This window comes from Anomalospiza imberbis, chromosome 2 (assembly GCF_031753505.1).
Source record: "Anomalospiza imberbis isolate Cuckoo-Finch-1a 21T00152 chromosome 2, ASM3175350v1, whole genome shotgun sequence".
Classification (NCBI taxonomy): Eukaryota; Metazoa; Chordata; class Aves; order Passeriformes; family Viduidae; genus Anomalospiza; species Anomalospiza imberbis.
Genome location: NC_089682.1, coordinates 13,579,941 through 13,600,880, shown reverse-complemented (window position 1 = coordinate 13,600,880; position 20,940 = coordinate 13,579,941). Strand labels below are relative to the sequence as shown.

Sequence of the window (20,940 nt, the reverse complement as noted above, 5' to 3'; positions counted from 1 at the left end):
AGTGTGAGGATGTGTGAAGACTGACGTGGCATTATCTGTCAGGAAACTTGATTACTGAATTTGTATTTTCTGCCCATGATTATGTAGGAAGTTATCAGCCATCAGACCCTCAGATATTTATTATCTGCCATATAGTCTGATAGGAAAAAAAGATGGCTTCTACAGCTTTTGGCTTTAAATCTTTACGAAAACATAGCTGTTAGTTTGCTTTGGTTTTGAGATGAAGTGGTGGTTGAGAAAAGCTGAAGAAAAGCTGTCATTTTGACTCCCCTATGATTTAACTGGGAGTTCATGGCTGTGCAGTGGTGACTTGGTTGGGTTTTGACAGTGACCTTTGATGTACAGTTGTCACACCAGTTTGAGTACCCATGGATGATCATAAGAGCATCCCTTTTTGCTTTTACACTGTTTTTTTCAGATTTTTGATGCTGAATGATTAATCACTGAGCATTTAGCATTCTTTAGCATCCCTGTGAGACTTTAGGGCACGTCATGCCTAATTGCTGCTGATCTCTGGGCTCACTGGTTTGTTGCATGGAAAGGTCAGAGGACAGCAGTAAAACAACAAAGACTTAAAGATTCAGACCCACTTCTTTCTGCTGATTTGCTACTCATTTTGTTTACTGCAAGTAATGCAATTTTATGTAGGTTTCCTTTTTTTCCTTTCCATTTTTCTTTCCTTATTTTTTTCCCATACTCTCAAATGTTAAAGGAAATCATCATCATTAGCATGTTCACGATGAAAATCACAGCATCTCTGCACAGACAAGGTTAAAAATGGAGAAACTATTACCAAGCCCAAGTTTCTGTCTGGGTTTCATGGAGGGGAACTGTTCATCAGGCCACCCACGCTGCACAGTGTAGAACATTACAAATAATCATACAGTGCCAGCTCTTTCCTTTATTTTCTAAATACTGTCTTTTTGCTTCTGGCTTTGCTATTGCTGGGTGCTAATCTGTCTTTTTATCTCCAAGGAAGGTCAAGTTACACGGCAGCCCATACAGCCTGGTTCCTGCTGAGATAAAGAGGAAGGCAGAAATGTTAAAACAATAATGGCTATGGTCTGAGGCCTGCAACTGGTAATCAGCTCCTAGCTTGGCAGAGGTTGTTTCCTTGAAGGTTATTTGAAGAAAATAGGCCTAGTTTGCAGGAAGATATCTCTTTTTCCCCCCAGGCAAACACAGTGGTGCTTTTCATCCATGTAACCACCTTTGCAACGCTGAGATTTTTCTTTCAGTCTCTGCTCAATGGAGAACAACCTCTATTAGCTTCCCATTGGTCCAGCTTTTATAAAGATTCATCATTAAAGCTCACTTTACAGATCAGGGCTTAGAACCAGACCTGTCAATATTCCCTCTACTCTCTGACCTCACAGTTACTGGATATGAAAATACATCAAATGCAATACATTAAAATCAGCCATATTCTGTCAAAACCAAACAGAGAAAAGCATAAACACCATGTGCTGACAGATGAAAGCTATAGCAATAGCTTCCAAATGACTACTCACTACTATTTTGTTTTATCTGTCCTAGAAAAATTATTGCTAAGCTTAACAAAAACATCTTATGAGTAAAATGAGACCATTTGGTTTGTATAAAAGCCCATATCATATTTCAAGAAAGTATTAAAATCCAGAAATAATTTATCAAACCTTTTCAGTTTGTCTATAATTACTTGCATTCTTTCCAGTTTCTTGATGGTAATAATTAGAATTGTGAGAAAACAACAAGTAATTTATATAGCAGCTTTTTCATTTCGGTAATCCATTAGTTATTTTGGAAGTTTGCTACAGTTTTGCCAATAATCAGATGGTTAGACAAAGACTTTGTACTTCTGTCTTTCTCTGACAGATTTTTCCCTTCATCTCTGCCTTCCTTACGTTCTAGGCATTTACATTTTGCAAATAAATAAGTAAAATTAGCCTTGTATTTTGGACCAAGGCAAGCTCCTGAGACCTGCACCCTCCTGTAGTACTATGTGAGAGAAAGCCTATCACATGTCACAGATGGAGAAGTCATTGTAATACTAGGACTTATTAATGATATTTACTTCGGAAGATAATAAAAAGCTCTTGCAATAAAAGTCCTGTTTCGTGGAAATGAAGACACAGCATTCAGTAAAATGAAGGTATGATAAACCATCATGTTTAGTAACCCTTGCATATTAGAGGCTGGTATTCTACAAGAAGTTTAAATAGTGTCTTACTTGCTTTCTGGGAAATTTGCAAAAGAACTGAATGATGTTCAGTGAACTTCGGCTCATTAAAAGATGGAAGGTGGATAATGGGGGCTTTCCCAGCAAGTACCTCACAGCTCCATATGCACCAGCAATGGCTTTGTAACCCATGGCCTATTTGTGAGACAGTAGCCCAGAGAAGAGAGCACAGTGTGGTTGGCAGCTCTGAGCTGGTTCTGGGGCCAGGACACTTCATGAAGAAACCCTACATGCCACCTCTCAGCACTTCATTTTCAGGTGTATCTTGACACTGCCTTTTTATTACAGGTTTTCACAGTCTTCTTAGGCTACTGTAGCCATTTAACTTAGCTCCTAGGCATAAGATAAACACTCATGGTTGTATTTCTAATGATTAAAAGGAAAGCTGTTGGTGATTGGTAGAGGAAGAGGAGTCCTACCACTGAAGTAACAGGTCAAGAACACAAGCACCTCCACACCCTCTCTTTTGATTACAGCCTGTTGTGTTATTGCTTTCTTCTGTCTGTTTGGTAGTTGGGCTGGGTTTTTTACACAGAAGCAAGGAAGGCAGAAACATTCTTTTAAGCAGGCAAATGTAGACCCATCCAAGCCATAGTGCACCTGCCTTTATAACTGTGCCTGCAGGGTGACTGTACAAAACACAGCTAATGGAAGGAGCTTTTTTTTAATTCATGCAACTACAATACCTTCTCTCCTCTTAGTAAAATTGCATTGTCATCTAAGATTTTGCTGTCAACAAAGGTCAATGAAATTTCAGATCATGAACCAGTACAGCTACAGAGGCAACACTTGATAAAGCAGGTTGGGCCTGTGCTTATGAAAGAGTTAAACTGGCAGGGAAATTATGTGGGAGGTCTGACGCTGTAACCACCTTTTGTCTCAGAAGCAGTATTTAAAAACAGATAAGTGATTTCACTGGAACAAATCACGTGAGGAACAATTATTTTGGGAACCTGCTCCTGATGTTGGGAAACAATAATTACAGAGCAGGAAACACTGACATCAGTTTCAAGGAATATTTAAGTAAAAGCCCTATCAAAACTATTGAAAAGTAAGTATGTGACAAGTTTCTGAGGTATGAACACTTTTTGTAAGTGGAAAGACTACATTAAGGACTACCAAGGTCTTCTCTTAGAGGCTCAGGGAACAAACATTGTCAAAATGGAAAACCATGTGGTCCCTACCTGTTTGGGTCAGTAACCTTGACTCAAACAGGTAAATTTATGAGCATTTAAGTTGTAGTTGAAAGTTACTGGTGGTTGTCTCCTGGTAAACTTTTTACAAACAGTTCTAATATCAATGCCAGTATAAAAAAAACCCTATCCTGTTCTCTCACAATTCTGATTATTCAGGAAGGTGGATGTAAACTAAAACTATGGCAAACTAACTTTATAAAAACAAAAACAATAACTTCAGCATTCTGTTTGTAAGCATTTCAAATTAACTTTGTTGCTCTTTCTGGGCTTTATCTTCAATCAAATATACTTTGCTCATCAGTAGTATTAAGTAATTATTAAGTGCAAGATGTAATTACAAATTGAAGACACTGCAGAAGAAAAGCAACTTCCACTGTCTTTTCAAGAAGCATAATGATGTATATATGTAGAGATTCGTAGATTATGAAACTAGAATAACTATTATGTAATCTAGTGTAATATTTGCAAAAGGCCAAAGACTTTTGTGACAAGATTCCTGCATGACAGCCATGACTTCTGACTGAACTGGAACACATTATTTAGAAAATGAAATCATCCCTAGAGGTAGGATGGGCCCCAAGTCAAGCAGAGTTCAAGTGAAAGAGTTGCCAATGAAGCACCTCAACCTCTATGAACACCAGCTAGAAGTGAAATGTGACCCCTGGGAACTCATCCACCTGAGCCCACTCCCCTGGCACGGCCAGGAGGAGATGGGAGGAGCTCTGCATGCCAGTGATCCAGGCAGGACTCACTGAAAGAGCAAACTGCAGCAAGGGCACTGTGCAGCCCATGAGCCTGGATGTTCTCCTGTCCTGATGGCGACAGACAGGACAGCTGTCAGATATCCCAGCACCAAGGACGGATACACAGCATTCCTGGATAAAGAAGTTTGTGGCTCCATCAAAGAAGCACCGGTTGCCAATGATCAGCCTGCAGACACCATGGCCAAGAACCAAACTGGCTGTGGGGCATTTGCAACTCAATGCCCTGCAGCAACTGCATGCTGGCCCAGGAGTAATGCTGAAGGTTGGCCATGGTCAACAGACCAAAAACATGTAACCACTGCTCTAATGCCACTCTGTGTTTTATTGATCAATTCAGTGGAGACAACATCAGTGGAGATAATATCAGAGATAACAGGAGATAAAAAATCCTGTGTTTTGAATGTCTATTACACATTTCTTTTTACTTGTACATTACTGTATAGAATCACAGACTCATGAAGGTTGGAAAAGAGCTTTAGGATCATCCACTCCAACTGTCAACCCAGCACTACCACTGTAACCCCTAAACCACCAGAACACATCACCCAGCACCAGATCCAGATGCCTCTTGAGCACCTCCAGGAATGGTGACTCCATACATCCCTGGGCAACCTATTCCAATGTCTGACCACCCTAACACTGAAAAAAATTGTCTTATATCTAACCTGAATATCCTCTGTCTCAGCTTAAGGCCATTTCCTCTGGTCCACTCACTGCAGGCATAGCAGAAGAGACCATCTCCCACCTCACTACAGCCTCCTTTCAGGCAGTTGTAGAGAGCAATGGGCTTTCCCTTGAGCCTCCTGAAGAGCACACAAACCCAGCTGCCCCAGCCGTTCTTCACAAGACACGTTCCAGACCCTTCACAACCCTTGTTGCCCTTCTCTGAACATACTCCAGCACCTCAGTATCTTTTCTTAAGTGAGTGGCCCAGAACTGGACACAGTACTCAAGGTGTAGCCTCACCACTGTTGAGTAAGGGTGTCAATCACTGGTCCTGCTGGCTGCACTACTGCTGATACAGGCCAGGTGCTATTGGCCTTCCTGGCCACCAGGGCACACTGCTGGCTCATTGTCAGCTGGCTGGTGACCAGCAACCCCAGGTTCCTTTCTGCTGGGCAGCTCTCAAGCCACTCCTCCCCCAGTCTGTAATGTTGCATGGGGTTGTTGTGACCCAAGTGCAGGGCAGGGCACTTTCCCTTATTGAGCTCCTGCAACTGTCCTCAGCCCATTAATGAGTCTGTCCAAGTTTCTCTATAAATCCTTCCTACCCTGAAACAGACCAACATTCCCACCCCCGTGTAGTGTCATCTGCAAATTCACCTGATATATGGCTAAAATAACCCAACTGTGCTTTAACACAGGCAAGGGTTAATCTTCTGAAAGCAACTCAGTTATATAGCTAAACTATTGGGTGAATTTGGCCCAATAATCAATCTCTACTTGTGCTTCTTTACAGACATACTTTACATTTATCAATTATTTCACGTCAGACATAGGACAGCATTTTGTATAAACCATTACTCAGAAACAGAGCTATGAAGAAGCAAAAAAACCCCAAACCTTTTTTTTTTTCCTCCTGCACAGGAGACACATATTCTGCAGTTCCTCAGCTGTCAGCAGAAAAACTCTAGGAAGATCTATTTTCCCACAGGGAGGGTGATGGGCTTCTTTACAAGATCCCTGATTCATCCAGTGCCTTTCAAGAGGTTTTCACCTTATACCATCTGTTTGTATATGTGCAAAACAGGAAAGCAGATTACATGGAAACAAAGGACACACTGGGACAGAGAGTTATGGCTGTACTCAATGTCTGTGCATGATTGTGGATGTGTGAGTATACACTACACATATTCTTGCCTGTGGAGTCAGTATCTGCCTCCTAATTCTGTATTTCTTCTGCTCCATATCCACGCATGTGCTGAGTTCTTTTTACACTTTATACATATGTTATATTATAATGTTGTCTATGTTCCTGAGGAGGGAGCAGAGAGAATCTATTTACAATGTTTTCCCACTCCTTTTTAAAGGTATGATACAAACCTTTGTAGTAATGGCAACAGCACATTTTAAGAAGTTGGTAATATTCTCCTAAGAAAACCTGTTTCTAAAATATCATTGCATTTGCAAGCACAGAATGCAATATATAAAATGTAATGTTTTCTCCCTGTGTTTATGGGTAATTCCTGATTCCTGAAAAGGTATCTGTAGTTCTGTGCAGCTGGCAAATATGTACTGCAACGTTTTTTTTCAGAAAATGTTGCAGTTCAGAATGTATATAAACTGCACATCCTCTGATGTAGTAAGGGGAAATTGAAGCAGGTTTTTCATGTCTATGGGCAATTTAGTTTTTTTTAAGTGCAGCAAAAACTGCTACATGTCCCCAAGCACAAACTTCACTTGGCATATTTTTATGGGTTTGTGGTTTTATACAGTAGCCAACATTTATGAAAATAAAAATTAATCCAGAGCAAAACCCAAACTTCTGAAGGACCAAATTAATATTATGTCAAATAAAGTAATTTTGGGTTCCTTAAATGTAAGGCTATTTACATATTTGTTTATGCTTAATTCCACATTGAAGTAAACAGATGGCAGACCCCCTGTCATAACATCACGTGAGAGAGAAACAGATGCATGGACACTTTTTAACCACAATAAACTTGTCCTACATTAATCACTGGCTCCTCTGATTAAAATTGCCTTCCAGTGATATGTGAAAGATGAACATGAAGATCTATGAAAGCTCATGGAAATAAAATACTGAAATTATTCTAGGAGTTGCATCAGAACCTCTTAAAACATTCTCTGCAAATATGAAGGGATGAAAATACAGGAAATTCAAGGCATGCACACTTTCCTTGCAATTATTTCAGATTTTGTTTTTGAGTTTATTGATTAAAAGCAGCAATAAGAAATTGTCTAAAGAAGTACAGTGACTCCTTGAACCATTATATAGCTCCAGTGTGTGCAAATACTAAAATGTTCTCCTCTACTCTTCAATAAAATAAAAAAAGTAATAGTGTTTTTCAAATGTACTTGAATAATTGGAAAAAAAAACTGAATTAATGTACTCTCATTTTTTCTAAAAAATCAAGAAAATAAACAAAATGGCTAAAGCAGCTGATGCCTAAAATTATATGGGATCTGTCACATTCAGTTGTACTTGAGTCTCATTCTCCAAGTACTATAGATTCAGTGGCCCCAAGATACTTAATACCTAATTCCTATTGACCTGTAAAAGCCTGTAGCCTCTGAATCTCACAACTCTAAATGTGGACTTTGGAGCAGTCCTGGGATTGCAAGGGTGAACCTCAAGTGGCCCTGACACTTGCAGTGCCTTGGCAGAACATGGTTTATCTGCCATATGGATAGATGAAGTATCCAGCTAGTCTGTCCTTGCAATGATGATGGAAAAAAGCCCCCAGTAAACTATTTGGGTACTTCCACACAGGGCCCCAATGCCATTTCCTGTACAATAAATGAGAGCTGGCCACAGCTTCAGCTGCCTGAGAACAGATATCCAAGGGTAGTATGGATGTCACATACCCTTGAACAGCCCAGTATTCTGGGGATAGCACTATCTAAGGCAGAGCAGACAGAACAAAAATCATTTAGCTGCTTCTTTACATCATCTTAAAGATAAGATTCACTTTAAATTAATGAAAACTGCTGCTTAATTCCTCGTGCCTTGCCCTCCACCCACCAATGTGCCTGTGAGCACAGGCCAAACCAACCACATGCCTACCTATCTACTCCCTCTCCTCCCCTGTAATTCACCCCAGCTAATTCAGGTGGGTTTCTGCTTATCTGGTTTCCTAAATTAAGCACTGTGATGGAAATCTATGTTGCATTGCCCTGCATTCCCTCAACTTATCTAACCCTCAGTTAGGCTCTGACAGTTTTGAAAATATGACATTGGTTCCCGGGTCCTAAGAGTACTTTATCACATGTTTCCACTGATGCCTGTGTTGGAAGACAGAGACATGAAATACAAAGAAAAGAAGCTCTCAGCGTGTTCAAGGGAAAGATGAGACCAAGTAGTAGATTCTGAAGTTTTTTTTCAAGTAAGTTTCAATGTGTATTTGGGTTTGCTTTCTCTGCAGCACTGTGCTTATAAACTGCCATTGTTTTCTTTTATGAAAGATGTTGCATGGAACTGTCTTCCTGAACAAAGTGTGTTGAAATGCCTGTTTGTTTCTTTCACGTGAGGATTGGTAATTTTTAAAGGACACACCAAATTTTCAAGGAGGTACACGCACCTGGGACCAAAGTGAAACTCTTGATCACAAGTGACATAAATACATTATAAAAAAAAAGCAAATAATTTCACAAGGTTTTGTATTTTCTCTTTGGTATTTCCTGCTATGGTATCTCACAGTTAACTAAGAGCTTTCATTTTTAGTACTGATGTACACGGGCAAACCCTAAGGACAGGATTTCCAGGCTGAGATCCACAGCCCAGCAGCGCTCTGCAGCTTACTGAAAGTTATCCAGGGACAACTGCCATGCCATGAATGAGTGGCATGATATGACCAGGGGTCATGTTTATCCCACTGAAAACAGTGAAGGCCCCATGACTACGCGTATGCCGAGGATTAAAAATATGAATGGGACTGCAGCAGATGAGAATGTGGCCTAAGACAGCAGTTTGGTCCAGATGAGAAAAGGGATAAATGCAAAAGGATGCAAACCAGGATTGGAGAAATGCTATTTGTGAGGAGTTTTTTCTTGACTACACAACTCCTAAAATCACCACTATGGATAAAACCTGTGACTCCAGTGGGTTTGTTTCTCTGCTGTGCATTGAGACCAAGACGTGTGGAGTCACTCAGACACTTTCCTGGCATTAAGATACATGGAAGCTGAGAACATAAAGAAGGCAAAGATTAAGTCAGAGATGGAGCAGAGGAATTGACTGAAGCAACACAAATGCTCATTAATGCTCCAGCTGGTTAAGAAAATGCACAGAGTGTCTTGGAAAAAAAATTAATGGCAATTTATAATTACAACAGTACCAGGCACTGGAAAACATCAGGTTTCAATAGACATTGAAACTTACCCTAGAACTGCCTTCAGTGTCCCCTGATTTCCTGATCTTTGAAGGACACGGCTTCTTTAGCACTAATGTAACAGCTCCTGACAAGCTAGCAGACTTCATAGCCTAAAACCAGAGGTCTAATGGCAGATATCCATTACAAATATTCACAGTTTTATGGCTTTAAAGAAATAATTCCTGTTTCAATGAAAAGGATGACAACAGTTTCAGAAAGGAACCAATCCCTTTTCACCTTCTAAAATTTGAGGTGATTTCTCAAGAAAAACTGATTCCTACAACTTAGTCCATATATAACCTGAAAGCCCAGAAAATTAATTTTAGAGATGTGCGAGAACCAATGAACAGCATTAAGAAGTCATCTGTAAATCTTACAGACTTGCTACCAATTATATCATTCTGAAATACCAGAGCCATCCTGAGGTATCATCCTGAGGTCCAAAAATATTAAAACATTACCTGAGACACTCTCTTTCCTTTACACTAGTAATTTAGGTGACAAGGTTACTGGCCCACCACTGCACATGCTGCCTTCAAAGGATGAGATCAGATCAAGTACTGAAGATCATAAAAAAGATCTGATAGGAACTTGATGTCCATGTTATTAAACCGTCTGTCAAGGGGTGATTCACTTTAACTCTTCAGAACACCCACCCTTAATTTTTCTCACTTCAGACACTGCTTAACTATACTTGTTTGCCTCACTCCCTTATGCTCTGAGTTCAGTGTATTGCATTATACTTCACCAGGCAACCTTTTTTTTCAGCCTGAAGATAACACAGATCTGACTTCTGATCAGGTATCTGAAGTGATAACTGGTGAGGTATCACTTCATAAGGACATACTTTCCACAAATATTTATTGAAAATGTCTCCATTGTCCGTTATTGGTACTCAGGTAGATCTAAAACATCATAATGAATTCCTGTTTCATTCATGTACTCTAACTGTCACCTTAATTCCAAAGAAATTATACCGGAATGCATGATACTGTAAATACTGGTATCATACTGTCACTCCTTTCTTTAAAATCTTTTAAAATGTCAGACTACACAGAGTAATATATTCAAACAGGTTGTTATATCTGAGCTTTTGACAGAGAAATCTTAAGACAGCCTGTACGAACACACTGCAGTAACTACATCTGAGCTAACTTTCCCTATTAAAACAACTCCAAAAGCTTTCCATGAACAAATTAACAGTCTTCTTTAAAGCTGAATTTAATTATAATATGAGCAGGAAGAAAACATTAATTTAGGTCAGCTCCAATGACTGTTGCTATTTTGTGTCATATCAGAACAATATCTCAACTATAGTGTTAAATTTAATTATGGAACTTTGATGTTTAAATATGTTTTAATTAGCACTGCGACTGAATTCTGGTGTTAAATGATCTAATTTCCAGTACTAAACTGTTGCATACATCATGCATTCTCACATCTTGACACTGCCTCCACAATTCTGTGGTTGCATTTATGTACTGCCGTTATTAACTTTCTGCCACCTTGCCAATGGTGCATACTGAGCATACCTCAGCTGCCATGCTGAGGTAAGGGGAGATCTTTCCTGGTGGGAATAATAACAGATTTAAATAAGAAGCAAGGAAACACTCGAAATTTTAAATGAGCACATGAAAAGAAGGACAGCTCTCAGAACCTGAACTCTTGGGGTACAGCAGCCTTGTAAAGTTGCCTACAAGGTCTGAGGGAATCTTTAAGCAAACAACATCAGAGTAGTTATTTCAAGTATCACTCTCCCGGCCCTCCCTCATTCTCCTGTCCCCCCAAAAACCGCAGCTCTCCGAGACTCTCTTCTTCCTTACACATCCTGAATCGAACAGGCAACTCCTCGCTGGACTCCTTTAAAGTTGAGAAAAGCGGGATTTGCCGTTCCTGAGCGCAGTAACCCGTCCGAGACCCGGCGTGCAGGGCAGCGCGGGGCCGGGCGGTCACCGAGGAGCCCCCGGGGGCTGCCATTCCCGGCGGGAGCGGCACCGGAGGGGCTGAGACCGGCCATCGCTCCCCGCCGCCGGCTCCTTGGAGGGCGGGCCGCTCCTCTGCATTCACTACTGGGAACGGGCAGCTTTTTAGATCGTAACACGCCTTAGCCATCACACGCCTCCCGCACACATGTGGCAGCCACACCGGTGCCCGGGCGCGCCCGGACCCGTCGGGAGCGCGGGGAATCCGGGGTTTTAACGGGCGGACCAGGAATCCTGCCTGGCTGCCACCGCACTGCCCGGGTTCTTGCACGGCACGGCACGGCACGGCACAGCCCACCTCGGACAGCCTTCGCTCGCCCTTTCTCTGGTGTTCTACAAAGGGACCCGCCGAGAGGCGGCACCGGCCGCCCGGCGGCTCCCTCCCTCGCCCCCGGCCCAGCGGCCCCGCAGCACCCGGGGCAGCTCGAGCGGGCGGGCCGCGGCCGGGCCCGACTCACCAGGCGCGGCTGTGGGCAGGTGTGTTCCAGCTCCTCCATGGTCTCGGAGGGGGATTTGGGGACGCCTCTTCCTGACTCAGCACCGGCCGCACGCACTGGCATGGCCGCCGCCCGGGCCCGCCCGGCGCGGGGGGTCTCCCCGGGAGCCGCCCGGGGGCTCGGCCGCTCGCGTCGCCACGGCAACCGGCGGGCCCCGCCCCGCTCTGCGCGCGCGGGGGCGGGGCCGGCTGATTTGCATGCGGGCTCCTGGTTGGCTGCTGCCCCGCCGCGCCACCGCGCGCTGCCCGCGGCGGCTCCGCGGGCGGGCCCCGCCCCCGCGAGTCTCAGGAGGCCGGAACGGGCTGGGCCGGGCCGGGCCGGGCCGGGCCGGGCCGGGGGGGAGCGCGGGCCGCGGCTCCGACCTCCCGGCTCGAGCAGGGCCGCCCCACGGCACATGGCACAGGACTGCGTCCAGAACACCTCCCGTGAGGGAGACTGCACAGCTTCTCTGGGCGATATGTTCCACTGACCGGTCACCTGCACAGTGAATAAGTTCTTCCTCATGTCCAGGTAGAACTTCCTGTGCATCAGTTTCTGCCCGTTGCCTCTTGTCCTAAGCTTGGCAACCCCGAGAGGAGCCTCCAAAAGGCTCCGTCCTCTTAGCGCCCCCCGCCCATGAATATCTAGTTAGACACATTAATGAGGTTCCCTCTCAGTCGACCCTTGTAGACACTGAACAGGCCCAACTTCCTCATCTTTTCTTTGCTAGAGAGGTGCTCCAATCCCGTAATCATATTTGTTGTGCTCCACTAGACCCACTCCAGGATCTCCATGTCTCTCTTGTCCTGAGGAGCGCAGAACTGGACACAGCACTCCAGATACGCTCATCTCACTGGGGCTGAGTGCAGGGGCAGGATCATCTCCCTGACCTGCTGGCAATGCTCTCCCTGATGCACCCCAGGATCCCATTGGCCCTGTTGGCCACAGGGGCACGGCTGGCCCAAGCCCCGAACCGTGTTCCGAGCACGGCAGGCGCGGTCAGTGCCGGAGCGGTGCGGGCCTTCGGGAGGCAGCGCCGCACCGGGAGCCGCCTCGGCGCGTCCGCCCCGACCCCGGGCGCGGCGGCACAGCCGGGCCGGGCGGCCTGGGCAGCCCACTCACAGCGAGCCGCGGTGAGGCTTGGCTGCTTCAGCGGCAGCCGACGGCGGGGCGGTGCTGAGCGGACAGCTCCCGCCTGCCGCGCCGCCGGGCTGCCGGAGAGCGCCAGCCCGCTCCCCTCCCCGCAGAGGAGCACGGGGCTGGGAGTACCAAATTCTTGGCGCTGAAAAAATGAATTGCCTTTTAGTGAAAGCTATTATAACAGTTTTGGCAAAAAGCGTCGTTCTGTTCTGCTGAGAGATGGATAAAGAACATGGCTGTAATGGTAGCAGCTCTAAGTGCAGCAAAATGCTTCTAATCATAGGCAAATTCAGAGTTCCCAGGCCCTTCACATGGAACCTGGCTGACACCCGCCCAGGAGCCACGACTACATCTTTGGTTGTGCTGTACAGCTGCTTCAACACACACAACTGTAGCTTCTACAGGTTTTTTTCACTGCTGAAGTGAAATTACAATCCTTCTTACTCTTAAATAGCATGCGAATATGACCAAGATAGTATAAAGCCAAAAATTTTTAGAAGAGAGAGGCTCCATTGGCTATTGTTAACCTTGATAGTATCAAAAACGTGGATTTCAGTAATACTTAGCTTCAGTGGGCAATGTCAATATTGTTTTTAAAAATCAGACTTCATCAGAGGACACGAGCATCTAAGGCCATCCAGACCATGAGGAGTTACAAGAGAATTGTGACTCAGGGTCTTTCCCCTTGAGACCTGAATTTCAAACGTATTTATCTTCTGCACATCTTCAAAGAAAACCAAGTGTAATACAAAAATGTATGAAATATGTGAAAGGTAAAGGGGTAGATAAGTAAATAGGAGGAAATGAGAAAGAAAGTAGAAAGAAAGGGGAATGTAAAAAACACCAATGAGACAGCTGTCAATATAAAAAGGAAAATACATGTCAAAAGAGGTGGCTGAGCAAGAAAAACAGGTAGCCAAAATAAGTGAATCTCGCAGCTGAATCTTTTCCTTCTTAACTAAGTTCCTTTATCAGTGATTCTGCAAGAACTACTCACACATTATGGAAAGCATACTCAAGGGAAATGATTAAAGCATGATTAATGCAGCACTCGGCCTGAAATTTGTAGCTCATTTTCATAGGAGAAATATTTGCAGGAGTGTTACGCTGTTAGAAGAATATTTGGACAGCAGAGATGAGCAGTGCTAGGACTGGAGCAGCCAGAGGTAGCAGGCAGCGCTTTTACAAACCCAACCACATATGGCAGCTCTTCAGGGATTGGTGCTGGTGTCCTGAAGGTGTAGCACCAGGTATGGACATATCCAGGGTGAGTGTCCAGCCCTGATCAGGCAGGTGCATGGGAATAGAGATGAAAGGAAAACAGACTTTCTTGAAGTTGGATGATTGCCAATACACTGGAAATGTAAATTCCCTTGCCTTCTATTTCTTTTGAGTATGAAAGGCCGAATTTCATCTTTGCTTTCATGCTGTGAGTGTGCTATTGACTCCAGATGCATTTTGATTCATCTTCCCTACAGATAGGTTTTTCCATATACATGTAACATTACAGAATGATGTCTCTCTTGTGGTAGTGTTCTCATCTATCTAAGCTGGGCCAGAATTTCAAAGTGGAAGTGGAATACTTTTCATGCTGCTTATTTAATTTCTATCTCTGGTAAATACTTTAAGTATTCTGTCCTTTTGTTTGAAGAGCATTAAAAAAAAATATTGTGTACCTCATTACAAGAGAGCGAGAGAGGAAGTTGAAATAATGACAGAGAGAAGGATGTAGGGTCTGTCATGTCTGTCCAAATGGAATTAGCCTAAAAATCTTAGTCAACATATTGGATATCTTGAATATCTTGTATCCTAAACTGCATCTTCTAGCTGTTGGGGCTAAATGAGCTTTCAAAAGGCTGGAGTGTGTCTTCTTTACTCTCTAAAATAAATAAATACAAATTAGGTTTGATTGGAAAAGCTCAACAGATGGTCTTCTGTGAATCCTTACAAGTCAGCCAGCTTTTAAAAGAACAGTGGAGCAAGAGGCATGGGTGGGAAGGTTCATGCATCTTATTTATTTTCTGTAACCAACATCCTATGCCAGGCTGCTCACGGTCTCCTGGGCAGCTCCTGCCACTTCTTCACAAGTTACAGGGACATATCACCATAGGCTTTAATGACTGAGCCCTTTGCAACAGCCGCTTGGGTTGAATAGACATCTGATGCATAAAAATCTTGTCTCAGGGTGTACAAATTACAGGCAAACAAGCCAGGAAACCACGATCCCAATCCTCCTACCACTAATTTCAAGGTCTGAATTGAGTAGGCACCAAACAAGGAAAAACTTCAGCTGTTAGGAGGGTTCCACCTGATATGTAGTGGTTTGGGTTTTTTTAATACAGAACTTCAGTTCTCAAACTGCAACAATTAATTATAAAAGATTTTTTAAAATCTGTTTAGATATTACATTTGAATCCTCTCATTTCTCAAACTGAAAATATGATCCCTCTCTGTCCTTCATGGATCTCAAGCACCAGTTAGCACAGCAGAAGTTGCATTTAAGATGGTCTTTTCCTGAGAGAGGCTGCAAAAGTCTTCTGACTTATAAATGAGTCAAAATGAAGACAAGTAGACCCTCACATAATTTCTGTTCAAAAGTCATCAGGAAACTGAAAAAAAACCTGCGTGGTTAAATAGTGTTTGACTTCAAAGACAAGCATCTACAAGAAAACAGAATAAATTACTATTTAACTGATGAGCTTTAATAAATTTTGCTTCAGTGGATATATTTTGGATACCGAAGGTTTTAACTGAAAGACTTCATAAAGTGAACTGCAAGACTTTGTAAGACGAAGAAGTGATTTATGTCTGGAGCAGATTTTTAAAAATTCTGTGTTTCTATGTGTGCATATGTGTATGCATGAATCCCTGCATTTATGTATCTATGTATCTCTCAATGTCATGCTAATTCTAGACATGCTAGAATTAATAGTCAAAAAATAGCAGAAAAAGATACCTTATTGCTGAGAGGGTCAATTAGTTAAATAATATATTTTTAGGCTGAGATTAAAACCCCACAATGGTTGATATTTTTTCCCACCTATTGCATAGGTGGGAAAAAAAGGTAGAGAATGAAGGGTATGAATTAAACTACACCCTATAGGTTTTCATCCCCTCCAACACCAATCACTTGCCTGCTTCCATGTAATGTTGGCTGATACTGTAGCTTTAATTAATTTTTAAGAGCAGTTCATCATTCCAGTGGAATGCACAACACTTAAAACTATACTCTTTTTGTCAGAATAAATAAAAAATATTTACTATTTATGAAATAATCTTATAAAATGTATGCAGATTAAATCCACAGATTTTTTCTATATGCAATGACAGTCCATAAATTATGAAAAGTAAAAACATAGTATTTGGTACAACGTGTTTTTATAGCTGGTTCTTTCCTCAATTCTTTAGTGAAGATGTGGTGTTTAATAAAATCTGTGTTCTCAGGATACTTGTATAGAATCAAATTAGTCAGTCTTTATATAAGAGTTTAACTAAAAATGTCATGTTAATCCTGATATGGTTTACATGTAAATCATGCGAAATATAGAAATTCTTGAAAATAGTGGCCTTTGGTGATGCCATTCATGTATGCTTTGTAGCACTGTTTTGAATAAGTGGGATTACCCACTTTGGGAGAGGTTCTTTGTGTTCTTGCTCTTTCAGGGACTACTTTTATAAGCAGTTCTGAAGAAAATGTGAGAAATCGTGGTTGGGTTTTGACCAAGAGGGTATCTGTCTTCATTTCACTCTTCCCAAGTCAGAGAGATGGTCACTTAGTGTAGGAAATGTTAAGTCAGTCTGTCCCTTTATAAGATTGTCTTTGCTAATTTTAATAATCAAGCTTTTACTTTTTGAGTAAATGCTGTTAGGGGATGTTGAGGGATTCTCAGCAGTGACACTTTACTGATGGATGGTCAGAGGTTAGCACTTAGATTAGCTAACCTCTGTTGGTCCTTCCCTTCCCAGAACCCAAATTATCTATTTAATCCACGCTTAACACTTCACTTTTACCAGAAAGTTTTTCTGAATGTTTAATCTGAACCTCTATTGCTGCAAACTACTGCCACTGCTTGCTTTTGCTACTGAACGCAGAGAACAGATTTACTTTCCTTGGCTTTTGTATGACTTCTGTGGTTAAGATTTTGAAACAATAGTTTGAGGATTTGGAATAAAGAGCTGATATTCAGCAGGCAGGCTGGTACTTTTGTTACATGTCTCTTGACTTTTCTAGACTAAACTGTCCCAGCTGCAATAATTTCTCATAAGTGATATGTTATAATCTTTCTATTATCCTCCCTGCTGTATTTTGGGTTCTCGGTAGATTTCTTACAAAGTGGTGCAAGCACAGGACTATAGCTGCAACTTTACTGCTAGAAATACAAGAAATACAATGCTGGATGCTATAGATCTCTCTACTTTACATATCTCAGTATAAACTTTTTCTGAATGATTCATATTCTCTGCCCTCTTTGTTATAGAGAAAATATAATTTAAGAAAAATCTCTTTACTATTTACATTTAAACTGTGTCATTATCCCTTCTATCCCTTTTTTTTCTTCTTCTGGTTTTCCAGATAAGCACTCCAATCTCCTTAAATCCTCACAAAGCTAAGACTACCTTTCTTGAACATATTTGTATTGCACTCACTTCTATCCATTTTCAATCTCTCTAGTGCCTTCCTTTACCACCAGCTCAATTTCAAATTTCTTGGACTGATCATCAGTATTCTGTCACACTATCTTTTCCAGGATTACAAGTCTCCAATATTTTTTTTTCTCTCCACTGTTCCTGTCAACCTTTATCTTTCCATTTGTCAATGTTTCACGCAAGGGCATTCACAGCTTTTCCCCCATACCATTCCAAATGCAAACCTGCCAAGTGAAACATAACAAATCATACTGTAAATGGCATTTGAGTGATTGTTAGGGGTTCACATTAATATTTTGAGTACTAAAAACTTAATAACTGGAGGGTTTCATAATCTGGGTAAAGACACACACTTTGTTTAAAGAAAAACACCTACTTTATGCACTGTAAAATGGCTATCTGGGAGCTAGTATAGCTTTTACTAATTATTATCTGAATGCCTCTTTCTGTAACAGCTTCTTCCATTTGGCTTGAACTAAGGTAGACCAAGTACCAAACCTAACTGGAAAGACCTTTACTCTCAGGTTGACATTTACTTTCCTGCTAGTGTCCACAGGAAGAATCAAAAGCTGAACTTGAAAGGAATTAAAAATTTGTGACTTGCTTATGTTGGGAAGCAAGATCAGATGCCACTGGAACACCAACACACAAGGAGACACTACCACTAGGCCTGACCTAACTTGTATTTCTACCTTGCCTGCGGTGATGAGGCAGGTCCAAAATCTTGGCTGGGCCTGACAGCTCACCCTGCCTGCATCTGTAGGATGTAGTCCTGGGTGTCAAGTCCCGGACCCTCACCAGCCCTATCATGTCATTGTCTCCTTGTCCTCATGGAGCAGCTGCCCCTTGCTACACCCTGACAGCTAGATAAGGCCTTCCTATGTCCTGAGTTGAGCACAGTGGGGCCTGGCCCATGGCTGTATGGGATCTTCTGCAATTCCTCCTGTGCCATCAGCCTGACTGGCTTTGGTGTCCTCATTGTACTGGCCCCCTGTCCAGCCCCAGTTCCTCAGTGAACCTCCTCTCAGAGCCCATCTGGCAGCCCCCTGGGGCTGGCCACCCTCTAGTTCCATCTGCTGTAGCCCCTTTCCAGGCCATTGTACCTGCCCTGGTTGAGTGTCCATAAAGTTATCCACTGACAACTTGCACCAACTGAATCTCTCTCCCCATTCTGAGCTATCAGGTGTGAGGACACACCTTGTTTGTGGGGAATGGGAGCTGCTGTCAAGGCTGTGAGGGCACTGATAGTCCTAACCAAGCCTCACTTGGGTCCCCTGCCCTCTGCTCATGGGCTCTGAGTTCTGGCCTGTGCTGTTGGTCCTTGATGGAGCTGAGCTGTAGGAGTGCTGGTCTCCATCCAGCTCAGCCACAGCTGCACCCCTGGCTCCCTAGCCTGACCTGGAACCTGCCTTGTTTAATGGACTTGTTTGGCGAGTCCCCAGTGGAAGTGTTCAAGGCCAGACTGAACTGGGCTTTGAGCAGTCTGGTCCAGTGGAAGGTGTTCCTGCCTGTGACGCAAGGGTTGGAACTAGATCACCTTTGAGGTTCCTTCAAATCCAGATCATTCTACAACTTGCCTAGTGATCACTGGGTTGCATCTGATCCAGGCTACCATCACTGGACCTGACCCTGAATTGTATTTCTGGTTTGTTTTGAGACCAGTCTCATCGCCATGGACTTGTCCCGGCTGATCCTGACTCCCATCTCCAGGCTGCCCTGCTCACAGTCCTCAGGCTGGGGGAAAAGGCCCCAGCTTCCTGCCAGGCTCCCCTACTGCAGGGAGCACTTGGCCCTTGCTGCTTCCCCACAGTGTGAGCACAGCCTTCCCTAGCAGCAGTCCAGCACCAGAGCTGTCAGGATTACAACAAGACTTTGCAGCACCTCATGATGCTGTCCTCCTTTCTGCCAAAGGGATCTGAAATAGTGAATGCTGAGAGTATTCACCCATGGAAGCACATTTGATCTTCAGCCAGGTCTTGAAATGTAACAGGCTCTCTGCAATAATATTCTGCTTATACATTAATTGTTCATTTCTGTGCAATTGTAAAGAGAGAGTGCTGAAAGTAGTTAAAACAGAGAGTTTCATGCTGTGGCAATAACTATGCTCTTGAATACCATTGGCATCAGACTTAATTCTTAGACATTATAATTATGTGAGGGCTCATTTTCTGTGAGTTTGCTCTCACTTGTCTTCCCTATTTAATGTACATTATAATATTTTGTACTTTTCTTCTAGGCTTGAATAGGAATATTGTATTAGGCAAGCAGGTGATGAGATTCTGTTCTCTGTTCCAGTTAGCATAATTTCACCAATTCTGGTCCAGTTACCAGGATTTGTTGTAATTTAACAGCAATCAGAATTGAACTGTGTTTGTTTAAGAAAGAAAAAAAGTGTCTCTGAATGTTTGTTCCATGGACGTTTTCTGTTGTAATGGAGAATAGTGTGAGTTCTTTTTTCTATTTCACATTTTATTTCAGAGCCTTAACATCCTAATAATAACTTTATTATCTTCATCCTGTTGTTAGCAGGTAACTCAGATAGGAAATTGAAAAGAGCTGTGCAGTGAACAAAAGGTATTAGAGGCCTGTTAAACAAGGAATTTATCCTTTTAACATAAATGTCTGCATTACCATTATTGATAAACACAAGTAGAAGCATCTATTCTTTCATATTTCTGTCAATTAACTATATGTGAAGAGTTTTGAAAGCAAAGATGTCTTGTAAAGTAATAATTTGAGATTTCTTTTAGTTTTAATTTATAAAACTAGTTTTAATAACTTCTTTAGGAGTCTAGTACCCCAAACAGTTAAATAATTCTTGTTGAAATGTCAAATGCTAGCACAGTTAAGTAAGCAGCTGCAGAAGTGGTCAGAGCTGGATGAAATTAGAAAGAAAAACTTTAATATAATTTAGTGATAATGTGCATTAATTCAGACCAATGTAAAGATTAAAAGTAAGATAATGAAATAGTCCATGTTTGTAGGAAACATACACATAGAACATATACACTCACATCTTGAGTAGCATGCACACACACACAATTCTCCACAAAGATAGTCTGTACTTAGTAGCAATGTTATAATGTTTAAGCATTTTGAGGTAGACATAGTACAGCTGAATTTGCTATTTTGCTGTCATTCATGATTTACTGACATTGTTTTTATACCACCACTCTTAGTTTTAACATTTTTTCCCATCATTTAAAGCATTACCTACCATAAACTTAATGTGTAACATCAAATCTGAGATCTGAGAGTTTGAACTTTTTGTCCCACTGTTTTTGCAGATCAAGTGTGCTCTAATCATTAAAAGGAAGAAAAAAAATAATCCTCAATACAGTAATTATTTTGTCCATTTAACTTAGTATTGATACTATACTCCACTTGTATTTTCCTATGCTAATGTAAACTACTGTTTATATTATCTTGGAACGCTAGCAATGAGTTTACAGTATTTACTATT

General features: G+C 42.2%; 1 protein-coding gene across 7 annotated transcripts in view; it reads right to left on the bottom strand.

Moving 5' to 3' along the window:
- PCYT1B (phosphate cytidylyltransferase 1B, choline) overlaps nucleotides 1–20,940 on the bottom strand; it is a 48,057-nt gene that overhangs the window by 26,738 nt on the left and 379 nt on the right. For 2 of the 7 annotated variants that reach the window (XM_068179838.1, XM_068179839.1), the window contains exon 1: nucleotides 11,673–11,866. The exons of 1 other annotated variant lie outside the window; for it this stretch is intronic. In XM_068179838.1, coding sequence (XP_068035939.1) covers nucleotides 11,673–11,774 — 102 coding nt within the window. In that variant the 5' untranslated portion in view covers nucleotides 11,775–11,866. Of the gene's footprint in view, nucleotides 1–11,672; nucleotides 11,869–20,940 lie in introns of those variants that run through there. 4 more of the 7 variants (XM_068179836.1, XM_068179840.1, XM_068179842.1 and 1 more) reach the window with 4 other exon arrangements.